Below are 13,001 nucleotides of genomic sequence, written 5' to 3' on the forward strand. Positions count from 1 at the left end.
CTCATTTTGTTTTCAATTTGCATTTCAACAATAGCTAATGATGTTGACCAACTTTTAATATGCTTGCTTGTATCCTCTTCAGTGAAATATCTTCTGATATCTTTTGCCCAGTTTTTTAATTGAATTATTTCTCTCTTTCTTTTCCTTCCTCCCTTCCTCTGTTCCTTTCTTTCTTACTATTTTTGTTGTTCAGCTTTTTGTTCTCAATTGAATCGTCTTATTTTATTTAACAGCTTCACTAAGGTATCATTCATAAGACATACAATTCATCCATCTAAAATGCACATTTCAATGGGTTTTAGTGCCACTGTCACCACAGGTGCTTTTAGAACCTTTTTTGTTATCCCACTTTCTCTCTTCCTCTTCACCCCTAGACCAGAGCAACTACTAATAGCCTTCCTATCTCTGTTGAGTTCCTATTCTGGACTTTCATATGAATGAAATTGTATATTATGGGATCTTTTGACTGGGTTCTTTCACTTCGGTTCAGTTGCTCAGTCATGTCTGACTCTTTGCAGCCCTGTGGACTACAGCACGCCACGTTTCCTGCCTTCAATCTTTCTCAGCATCAGGGCCTTTTCTAATGAGTCAGTTCGTTGCATCAGGTGGCCAAACTATTGGAGTTTCAGCTTCAGCGTCAGTCCTTCCAGTGAATATTCAAGACTTATTTCCTTTAGGATGGACTGGTTTGATCTCCTTGCTGTCCAAGGGACTCTCAAGAGTCTTCTCCAACACCACAGTTCAAAAGCATCAATTCTTCAGTGTTCAACTTTCTTTATAGTCCAACTCTCACATCCATAATGTTTTTAAGGTTTATCCATGTTGTAGACTGTATGAGTACTTCATGACTTTATGTGACTGAATAATATCTCATTGTATGGATATATCATATTTTGTTTATGTTTGTCCTTGATGGACATTTGATTTGTGTCTACATTGTTGCTATTTTGAATAATGTTAATATGAGCATTCATATGTGAATTTTTGTTTGGACATATATTTTTGTTTCTCTTGGGCATATACCAAGGAGTAGAATTACTGACTCTATGTTTAAACCTGTGAATAATCTCCAAATTGTTTTCCAAAGTGGCTTCACTGTGTTATATTCTCATACACTTTACAAGAGTTCTGATTTTTCCACATGCTTGTAAACATTGGTTGTTGTCTGTCTTTTTTACTTTAACCATCCTAGTTTGTCTGAAGTGATATGTCACTATGGTTTTTATTTGCATTTCTCTAATGACTAATGATTTTGAGCCTCTTTTTCTGTGCATGTTGGCCATTTGTATATCTTCCGTGGACTAATCTATCTAAAGGTTGCTGACGTCTTAAAAAGTCTATTCAGGTTATTTGCCCAGTTTTTAATTGGGTTGTCTTTTTATTATTGAGTTGTAGGAGTTCTTTATATGTCCTAGATACAAATTCCTTATCACATAGGGTTAGTGTTAGTCGCTCAGTCATGCCCAGCTCTTTGCGACCCCATGGACTGCAGCCCACCAGACTCCTCTGTCCATGGGATTTTCCAGGCAAGGATACTGGAGTGACTTATGCATAAGTCATCTGTAAATATTTTTCTCATTCTGTGGGTGTCCCTTAAAGTAAAAAAGTTTTAAATTTTGATGAAGTAAAATTTATCTGTATTTCCTGTTGCTTGTGCTTTTAGTGTCATATCTAATCAAACACTTTTCTTACACTCAAGGTCTTCAAGATGTCCTATGTTTTGTTCTTAAAATCTTAGTTTTAGCTCTTACATTTAGGCCTTTGATCCATTTTGAGTTAACTTTTGTATGTGGTATGAGGTAGAGGCCCAACTTCATTCTTTGGCATGTAGATACCCAATTTTCCCAGCACCATTTGTTGAAGAGAGATTTTTTCCTCTTTTGAATTGTCTTGGAACTCTTGTCAAAAATCAATTGACAGTAAACGTGAGAATTTATTTTGGACTCTCACTTCTATTTCATTAATCTATATGTCTCAAGGACTATAGCTTTGTAGTAAGTTTGAAATCAGGAAATGTGAATTTTCCAATTTTGTTCTTCTTTTTCAAGTTGTTTTGGCTGTTCTGGCTCCCTTGTATTTCCATATGAATTTAGGATCAGTTTGTTGATTTCTGCAAAGAAATAAATTGGGATTTCTATAGGAAATATTTTGAATTTATAGACCAGTTTGGGAACAGTTGCCATTTTAACAATATTGTCTTTTGACCCATGAACATAGGCTGTCTTTCCATTTATTTAGGTCTTCTTTAATCAGCAATGCTTCTTAATAAGGTTTGTACTTTTTGTTAAATTATTCCCAAAAGTATGAAACTTATGTATACAAGCCATTCTGAGGGTGCAGCTACACTCTCAGACCTTGCTAGGTTCTGAGAGTTCTACCTCAGATCTATGATATTCTCAAAAGAGATCATATCAGAGGTTGGATAATGACACAAATATACTACAATGAAAGACAGAAGCCACCTGAAAATGACTGTGTTATAAAGCCAGTCTGGGGCCTGAGCTGCACATTCAAATCACCTAGGGAACTTAAAAGCTATCCATTGGAAAGGAATCCCTAGGTGTGAGACTTAGCCCTTAGTACTTTTTAAAGCTCTCTAAGTGATTCCAAAGTATAGCTAAGATTGAGATTTGCTGATACAAAGTATCATTTTCTAGTCAGAGACAGTGCTATAATACTAGTGACGTATTTTGTTTGTCAGGCTAACACTTTATCTACCTAAATTTAAATAAATGAAAATAAAGTTGTATAGTTGAAAATTATTTGGGAACTTCTTTGAGGAACACTTTGAGAAAGTGTTTGCATTATTACTATTTGAACTATTCAAAACGTGTTATAAAATATTTCGAACATGCAAAAATAGTACAATGAATCTCCATGATTCCATTACCTCGCTTCAACAACCAGCAGCCAATGGCCATTCCTGTTTCATCCATCCCTCCGACCCATTCCTCACAGTCATCTTGAAGATTTTTAAAAAGTGAAAGTGAAGTTGCTCAGTCATGTCTGACTCGGCTCCTCCTCCCATGGGATTTTCCAGGCAAGCATACTGGAGTGGATTGCCATTTCCTTCTCCAGGAGATCTTCCCGAGATGATGTATTATTTTTAGGGTTTACTTTTAAGTAAATACTTTAAAGTATTTGAATACTTAAAAGTAAACCCTGAAAATAATACATCATCTGTCGATGTTTTGGTATGTAATTCTAAGAAATTATGGTTCTAAAAGATTTTAAAACTTATGCTCCCTAGTATTATCACACCTAAAAGTTTTAACAACATGAGGTAATTTTTATTTTATATAGGAGGATATGAGGAGAGAACAGAAGATATATTATCAATACTTGGCACAGAGGCATGAGGAAGAAAAAGCTCAGGAGAAAGAATTGGATAGAATGTTAGAGAAAGAGAAGGAAAAGAAGTTTGCTGAGAAGGACAAGGAGCTGAGACTTGAAAAGGAGGCAAGAAAACAACTTCTGAATGAGGTCATGTGTACAAGAAAACTTCAAGTTCAAGAAAAGTGTAAGGAAATGAATTACAATTATATTATACTTGGGCCTAATTCAATTTAAGTAGCAACCTCAGTATCTATTAAATAGATACTATGTATGAAATAGTGACTTCCCTGGTGGCTCAGATGGTGAAGCGTCTGCCTACAGTGCGGGAGACATGGGTTCAATCCCTGGATCGTGAAGATCTCCTGAAGGAAATGGCAACCCACTCCAGTATTCTTGCCTGGAACATCCCATGGGTGGAGGAGCCTGGTAGGCTACAGTCCATGGGGTCGCAAAGAGTCAGACACGACTGAGCGACTTCACATCGTCACATCACATGTATGAAATACCATGAGGCATGTAAGAGGGATTAAGGCAGGATCCCTGCTTTGTGGACCTTGCCTAATTGAACACTTAAATATCTTTCTGCTGGTGTCTCCATATGCCTGCACCTGCATGCCTTTTGCTTGGGTCGTTTTCTCTCCCTATGATGCTTTTGATCTTGAGAAATCCTGGACATACTTCAAGCCCAGCTCAAATGTCACATTCCATGAGAGGCCCCCTCTGTTCCCCTATTCATGATAAACCTTCTTTCCCCTATTCATAAAATAATTTTCTTTCTGGGATTCTCATCATTTCTTGCTCACATCTCTGTCTTAGGACACCACTGAATTCCCTCAAACAGTGCCTGGTCACAAAAGGAAATAATCACTGATAAGATTTCCACCGTTCTGTGTCCAGATGGACACATTTACTAGTAGGATACCACTGGACTTCACACTAGCTGTATTTGTAAGAGAAAGCTCATCTTGGTTCCATTGATTAATTCTCCACTCCAGGAATTATAGTATCAGTTGAAAATTGTTAAGCCAGTGTTAGATTGAGTTTTAAGAAATGAGAAGAAAGCTTCTACACTGAAAAGATTTCTGTATTCCACCATGATAAATGTTTTGGCATACATTGAGAAAACATGGAAAATTTAAGTATTTGGAACCACTTATAAACAAGGAAGTAAAAATCAACCATAATTCCACCACCCAGCAATGGCTATTGTTCACAACTTCCTGCATTTCCTTCCAGTATTTTTACTATGTATGTAATTTCCTCTCACAAATTAGTATCTTGTTGTATATATTGTTTTACAGCCTACATTTCCCACTTATCATAAACATTTTTCCAGGTCATTTTTCTTCAATTTTAAAATCTGTAGTGCTGGCTAGAAAGCCATGATAAAAATGGACCATAATTTATTTTACCTAAACACAACCAATGCACCTTCAACTTGTTTAGAAATTTTTCTTGCTGTTGTAGCATTGTGGGTGACTATCTCTGTACATAGTTTTTTTGGCTCATATATAATTAAGATAAATTCATGTAAATGGATTTGGAGGCCAAAGGTAAATGCATTTCAGATGTATATTGCCTGGTTGTATTTATTCCTTTGTGAACTCTGTTTTCTTTGTCAATCTTTTTCTACTAGATTGGTTAGGTTTTCCTTATTTAGTTTATAAAAGCCTTATATACTGCTTTTCCAATAGTTTTTTTGTAACATAGAAACTCTCCTATTAACATGAATGGCAACAGAACTGTTTGTCCTCAAGAAGAGAAAGGTAAGAAGTATTCTTACAATGGTAATCTGCTATGCAAAAGGCTGTTCATAGACTTCAATAGCAAATAATTAAGAGAAAATCCCTGTAGATTATAGCACATAGGAACCTAAGGCCTGTTCTTTCCTTAATGGAGACGACCTTCTGTGCTCAGTCATTCAGTCATGTCTGACTCTTTGAGACCCCATGGACTGTGTCCTGCTAGGCTCCTCTGTCCATGGAATTTTCCAGGCAAGAATACTGGAGTGGGTTGCCATTTCCTACTCCTGAGGATCTTCCCAGAGATTGAACCCATGTCTCTTGTGTCTCCTTCATTGGCAGACAGGTTCTTTACCACTATGCCACCTGGGAAACCCCAATGGGGATGACTGCTTCTACCTTATCTAACTAAGATCCGATCCAGTGATTCCAAGCTCTGCCTTTCTAAAGACAATATGGCATTGATGCCCGGATGATGCTGGCAAGTCTTTTATGAAAAAAGTCATTTAGCAAAAATTACTTTTGTCTTTCTTAGTGCAACGGAAAGCCAAAGAACAGGAAGAACGTACTATGGAACAGGAACGTATAAATGAAGGTCTTAAAGAGCTTAACTGTGAAGAGAGGGAGAATTTTATAAGGTATGGCTTTGTCTTCTTCATAATTATTAACTACCTAAAAAAGGGAGATTTTTAGCATAAAGGATGATGTGCCATAATTTGTGTATTATTAATATTATTTTACATCAGTATTTTTGGGTCGGCCAAAAAGTTCCTTTAGTTTTAAAGTAAAAATAAAAGACACATTTTTAATTTTCACTAAGAACTTTATTGAACTACATATCCACTGCCATTTTTTAGGCAACTTCATAATTCCATCTTCCCAAAACTTTTTTTCTTTTTGAGCAAAGAACTGTTCCAGGTGACTTTTACAGTCTTCCAGGAATTGAAATCTTTTACACTGAGAGAATTTTGTAGAGACTGAAATAAGGGAAAACTGAAGGTACAGTGTCTGGTGAATATGGTGGATGAGTCAGAACTTCCCAGCCAAGGTGTAGCCACTGTTGCCTGGTTATCAAAGAAACATGCAGTCTTGTATTATCCTGACGGAAGATTATGTGCTTTCAACAGAAAACACATAATTCCAGGTACTTTTGGTCGAGTGCTGCTTTCAGTTAGTCTAACTGGGAGCAGTGCTTGTGGGAATTAATCATTGGGTTTTCCAGGAGGAACTCAGAGGACTCCCTTCCAATCCCACCACATACACAACATCATCTTTCTTTGGATGAAGACCAGCCTTTGCTGTTGGTGGTGGTTCATTTTGCCTGCCCCATGATCTGTTCCATTCCATAATATTGTATGGAACACTTTTCATCACCTGTCACAATTTGTTTTAAAAACAAAATGCTTTTGTACATTAAAAAATTACATACAGAAATACAGTCAAAGAGGTGTTTTTTTTTTGCTTATGTTAAGCAAAACATCAAAGTGGTTAATATAGCCAAGCTGGTGCAAATCATTTTCAGCACTTGATTTGGATATTTGGAGTATGTCGGCTGTCTCGTGGTGTAATGTTGATTGGTATAACATTGGTATAACATTGATTGTTCTCAATGTCTCGGTTTGATTGCTGTCAACTTCAACTGGTCTGCCTGACTGCAGAGCATCATCTAGAGAGAAATCTCCAGCACAAAACTTAACAAACCCCTCGATGCGTTCTATCAATCCCAGCACCTTCTCCACACGCTGCACAAATCTCTTTTACATTTCAGTTGTGTTTTTACCTTTCTTAAAGTAATGAAACATAATATGCCAAAAATATTGCTTTTTTCTTCCATCTTCAGTATTAAAATGGCTACACAAAAATTCACCGATTTTGACAATTTTTTTTAACGCACACTGATGTGACAACCATCACAATGCAATCTAACAAAATTGTTTTGAATGAAGTTAGAGATAACTGAGTGCTACTAGAGCCATCTTAAGGAAAAAAACAAATGAATCTTTTGGCCACCCCAACCTTTAGACCATTTGTCCCAAAAGCTCAATTCAGTTTATAAAACTTCATATAAAATATAAACACCCAGTTCAAAAGAAAAAAAATTAGCACCAACCATTTTAGTAAAATTCAACTCTATTGCCAGTATATAGATTCTGATTACAGACATTAAGTGTTAAACTGGACAAACATCTTAAAATATATTAGACACAATTTTTGTAAAATAGGCAACAACCCTAAATTGCAATGAAATAAGATTTTTTTCTCATGAAATAAATCCTGAAATATAATGTGACCTAATTAGATAAACAGAAATGGCTTATGGGGGTATGATTCCATGTAAATATCCCAGGAAGATTTTTGTAGCCTCACTGGGCTGAGAAACTAAAATGCTCTGGGTACTCTGAGTTACAGCACTTCCCTCAGGTATTCCTCTGATCACCATGATCAGGCTCAGGTGAGGGAAATTGGTCAATGCCTCCTTGCAGCCTTTCTCAAATCATATCAGTCTCTTCCCACCGATGGCCATGACACTCAATTCAGGTAACCAGTATAATGGAGAAAGCGGACCTGGCTCCTCTAATTGCTGGTCAGCTTCCCTGTTCCCTGGCTTACCCACATCTGGTGCATAGAAATAAGCTCTCTTCTTTCTATAAAGAGTGTGGTTCATATACGGGAGCCTATTGTCAGTGTGGGGGCACTAACAGCAGCATCTGGCTTCCTGCTCCTTGTTCTGCTCTGGAGGTCATTCCTGCTCACTTTTGAAAAGCCTTTTGTTGGAGATGTGAGAGGAACTTAAATAGCAGCTCTCTTCCCTACCCAACTTCTGAATCAACTAAGAAAAATAAAGACTGAGCAGAAAGTATTATAATTACTACAATTACCTATTGGTGTGTAACAAAACACCCCCAAATTTATGGTTTAAAGTGAGTTTTGATGATGTCTTGTGTTTCTGCTATTGATAAGACTCAGCTGGGTGGTTCTTGCTTGGCATCTCTCATGTGGTTCAAGCCAGTTCTGCTTGGGGCTACATTCATCTGAAGGATCAGCTAGAAAGGACACTTAGGATACCTATCCTTACAGCTGGTAGTGTGTGCTGACTGTGCTTGGAGATCTCATTTGGTATTAGCCAGAATACCTACACATGCCCTCTCCATGCATCTTGGGCTTCTCACAGACTGGTGTCTCGTTCTGAGAGGAAGAGTACCAATAGCAAGCATTCCAAGAGACAGAACAAGGAAGCTGCCAGGCCAGTTAAGGACTACGCTTAGGGCTGGTTTAACACCACTTCTGTCGCACAGGGCCCATCTGCCTTCAATGGAGTGGAGAAACGCTCCACTTCTTGGTGGGGGGGTAGAGGTTCACATTGCAGAAGAATGTACAGTAGGCAGGATAGCACTGTGGCCATCTCTGGAAAATAGAATCTGCCACAGAGGCACAGGAGTACTGTAATCTTTACTTCTGACAAAATTTGGTATTAATAATATGGTTTACAGATTATAAAATGATAAAACTGCTGTGGAAAGCAATATGAAATTTCCTCAAAAAATTAAAACTAGAACTACCATCAGTTCAGTTCAGTTCAGTTCAGTTGCTCAGTCATGTCCGACTCTTCGCGACCCCATGAATTGCAGCACGCCAGGCCTCCCTGTCCATCACCAACTCCCGGAGTTCACTCAGACTCACATCCATCGAGTCGGTGATGCCATTCAGCCATCTCATCCTCTGTCGTCCCCTTCTCCTCCTGCCCTCAATCTCTCCCAGCATCAGAGTCTTTTCCAATGAGTCAACTCTTCGCATGAGGTGGCCAAAGTACTGGAGTTTCAGCTTTAGCATCAGTCCTTCCAAAGAAATCCCAGGGCTGATCTCCTTCAGAATGGACTGGTTGGATCTCCTTGCAGTGCAAGGGACTCTCAAGAGTCTTCTCCAACACCACAGTTCAAAAGCATCAGTTCTCCAGTGCTCAGCTTTCTTTATAGTCCAACTCTTGCATCCATATATGACCACTGGAAAAACCATAGCCTTGACTAGACGGACCTTTGTTGGCAAAGTAACGTCTATGCTTTTGAATATGCTATCTAGGTTGGTCATAACTTTTCTTCCAAGGAGTAAGTGTCTTTTAATTTCATGGCTGCAGTCACCATCTGCAGTGATTTTGGAGCCCCCAAAAATATGATCTAGCAATCTTATTTCTGGGTATCTATCCAAAATAAACGAAAGCAGGACCTTTAAGAGTTGTTTGCATATTCATGTTCATAGCACCACTATTCATAATAGCCAAGAGGTGGAAATAACCCAGATGTCCATTAGCAGATGAATGGATAAACAAAGTGTGGTAGGTACATGCAGTGGAATATGATTCAGACTTAAAAAAGGGAGGAAATCCTCTCAGATGCCGCAGCATGGATGAGCCTTGAGGGCATGCTAAGTGAAATCAGCTGGTCACAAAAAGACAAATGCTGTATGATTTTACTTACTTGAGGTACCTAGAATAGTCAAATTCATAAAGATAAGAAGTAGAATGGTGGTTACCGAAGGCCGGGGGGAAGGCTCAAGGAAAGAGTTGTTTAATAGGTATGAAGTTTCAGATCTGCAAGATGGAAAAGTCCTGGAGATCTGTTTCACAATAATGTGAATATACTTAACACTACTGAGCTGTTCACTTAGAAGTGGTTAAGATGGTAAATTATGTGTCTTTTACCACAAGGGAAAAAAATCACTATAAAATTTTAAATGTAGTTTACATATAGAGGAAATCATCTAGTTAATACTAAACAGAATGAGGCGGACTTACCAATCCAGTTGCCAGCAGTACCAGACCACTGGAAGCCCCGCTGCAAGGAGAATATGCCCCCTTTTGATAGAAAGGAGAAAAGAAACAGGCAGAGCAGCCTGTTCCATTTTACCAATAGGTGTCACTTCTTGGAGGGGGGTCGGGGGGTGATGCAGAGAGGCCAAGGGCTCTCTCCATGTAGCAGTAAATCTTTTGAATGGGGAAGAGACATTCCCTCACTAAAATCAATCATTTGTTCTAAGACTTGTCATAATTATTATTGTACAATAAACACAGTATTGAATTTTTCATCTTTCTTCCCCACTCACCCTGATTTTAATGGTAACTTTATTTGACTTCGAAAATCACATTTTAATCGTAATGCCCTATATAAATCCAAATGCTTACTTTGATAATTTTATATACTTTGATATTTCTAACATGTTAGACGCTGCAGTTTAGCCCAGGAGTACAGGAAGCAACTTCAGATGCAGATATGCTCCCAGCAGCAGGCCCGGGAAGCAGAAGAGGAAGAGGAGCGCCGAGAGTTTGAAGAGGGGATAGCAGCAGAAAAGAGCTTCCAGGACAAGATCCAGGGGATCCTGTCCACCCACCAAGTGGTGCCCCGAAACATCCATCCCATGCGAAGGGCATGTTCTACTAAGCTTCCGCCATAGTTGCATAAGCACCAACCTATTTTTTCTCAGTCTTTTGCTATTTTAAAATACAGTATGTCTCTTTTAACTCATGGATAAATTGTTCTTTTATTCTCTGAGTTTCCATAATTATATGCCAGGAAATTTTCTTCTTTCAAATTAAACTGCTCCTTTCCTAGACTGTCAAGAATGATCCACTTCCTGTGATGATGAATGACCCACACAGTTAATAGTCCTGACTTACCTCCATGCCTCCCTTTCTTGTTCATTTATTAGTAGCTTCACTTTCTTTCATCTGTCTGCCCATATGCCCATTTCCTCTTGCTTCCATTCTCTTCTCTCCTGTAGACATAGTTCTCTCCCTCTGTGTTTATGCCCTTGTGTAGTCCCCTTCCACCCTGAATCTTGGGCACTATATAAAAAATATGTTCATTTACTGGTTAAAAAAAACCAAGGTAGAAAGAAGTCAACAATGGTCATATTCCTAACGCTCAGCATTATCATTATTTTCACTTCTCTGAGTTCCCTCCCAGGCTTTGTTATATGGATACTCATTTTTGTTTTGTAAACACAGTGCCATGTTGCTTCACCTACCATATTTACAAATGGATGCGTGATAGTCTACTGGGTTAGTGTATTATGATTTATTAAACAATGGACTTTGAGTTTGTTTCAAATTTGTCCCTATAGCAAATTATTCTATAACAACATTCATTTGAATTACTTCCTTAGAATCCATCAATTCCCAGGTGTGGGGTTTCTGGGTCAAAGGGGATTGACATTTATATACTTTTACTTCCAAGTACCATATTTGCAAAAGCAGTTTTTAGAGTTGTAGACTTTTAGGGAAGTGTTTTCAGGGCCAATTGATATATTCCCTGATAGTTTAAAAATGTCTTTAAGCAAATTGTTTGCTGGAATTTCTGAGAGGTTTTTTTCTTTAACCTTTCTACCCATTCATCACTCTTACCTCAGCTCTGGAAGTCTACCTCCTCTGGATCCTTTCAAGCCCCCTTGAAAGTTAATCTCTAATCCAAAAGTAGTTAATCTCTAATCCAAAAGTAGGAGTCTTGGCCAGGAAAAAAAAAAAAAAAAGGAAAAAAGAGGACTATCTTTAAGTTTTGTTGAAAATAAGCTGACTGTTATTATAAGGGTGTATTTCCAGACTCTGTTCCATTAATTTATTTGTCTGTCCTCATACCAACACAACACTGTGATAAGTACTGTAGCCTTAAATAAGGTTGAAATTGCTAGTGTAGCGTCCAAATTTTTCTTTTTTTCCCCCAGTTTTTGTCTATTGTAGATTCTTTAAATATCCATATAATTGTTAGGATCATTTTGTCAGTTTCTACAAAGATGCCTACTGAGATTTCGATAGAGATGGCATTTACTCTATAGATCAGTTTGGGGAGAACTCCCATCTGAGCAATAATGAGCTTTCCAACCCATGAAGAAGGTCAACCTCGTCGTTCGCTTAGGTCCTCTTTAATTTTTTAAGCAGCGTTTTATGGTTTTCAGTGTGCAGGCCTCGTGCTTCTCTTGTTAAGCTTGTTCCTAAGTCTCGCTCTGTAATGCTGTTGTGAACAGAATTGTTTTCTTAATTTCAGTTTTGGATTATCCATTATTAACGTGTAGAATAGAATTGATTTTTGTACATTGAGCTAGCATCCTGTGACCTTTCTAAATTTACTCATTCATTCTAGTAGTTTGTTTTTTGCGTTTTGTTTGTTTTAGATTCTATTGGATTTTCTACATTCAGGATCATGGCATTTGAAAATAAAGCCTTTATTTTTTTCCAGTCTGGATACCTGTTGTTTCTTTTTCTTGCCTTACTGCACCAGTTAGTGCAATATCAAGTATGATATTGAATAGAAGTGGAGAGAATGGACATTCTTGACTTGTTCCCAGTTTAAATGGAAAACACTCAACTCATTTCTTCACCAGTGAGTATTATGTTATCTGTAGGTTTTTCTTAGATTCTCTTTACCAGGATGAAGTTATTCCCTTCTCTTCCTATTTTATTGAGAGTTTATATATAAAGAGGTATTGGATTTTAGCAAATCCCTTTTTCTGTGCCTGTTAAGTTGAACATGTGATTTTTGTTCTTTGTTCTATTAATATGGTATATTACATTAATTTATTTTCAGATATTAACTAACCTTGCATATCTGGGATAAATGCCACTTGTCTTTTTTTTTTTTTTTAATGAGTTGCTGCATTTCATTTTTTTTTTTTTTTCTTGCCACTATGGTTTGTTGTGTGTCTTTGAGCTAGGTCTACTGTGATGTTTTGTCTGGGTCTGGTATCAAGATATTATTGGCCATGTGAAATGAGTTGGAGAGTATTTCCTCTTATTTTCTGAATGAGTTTGTGAAGAATTGCCACTATTTCTTCCTCAAATGTTGGATGGAATTCACCAAGGATGCCTCGTAGGCTTTCTCTGCAGGATTTTTTATTGCTAATTACTGGTTTTACTCACTTAGGTCTAATCAGATGTTC

General features: G+C 37.7%; 1 protein-coding gene across 7 annotated transcripts in view; it reads left to right on the plus strand.

Moving 5' to 3' along the window:
- MBD1 (methyl-CpG binding domain protein 1) overlaps positions 1 to 12,300 on the plus strand; it is a 60,878-nt gene extending 48,578 nt beyond the window's left edge. For all 7 annotated transcript variants that reach the window (XM_010849807.1, XM_010849801.1, XM_010849802.1 and 4 more), the window contains 3 exons: positions 3,304 to 3,520; positions 5,614 to 5,716; positions 10,295 to 12,300. In XM_010849807.1, the coding sequence (XP_010848109.1) occupies positions 3,304 to 3,520; positions 5,614 to 5,716; positions 10,295 to 10,523 (549 nt within the window). In that variant the 3' untranslated portion in view covers positions 10,524 to 12,300. The remainder of the gene's footprint in view (positions 1 to 3,303; positions 3,521 to 5,613; positions 5,717 to 10,294) is intronic.
- Positions 12,301 to 13,001: the final 701 nt, after the last annotated feature.

This window comes from Bison bison, unplaced genomic scaffold (assembly GCF_000754665.1).
Source record: "Bison bison bison isolate TAMUID 2011002044 unplaced genomic scaffold, Bison_UMD1.0 scf7180017864287, whole genome shotgun sequence".
NCBI lineage: Eukaryota > Metazoa > Chordata > Mammalia > Artiodactyla > Bovidae > Bison > Bison bison.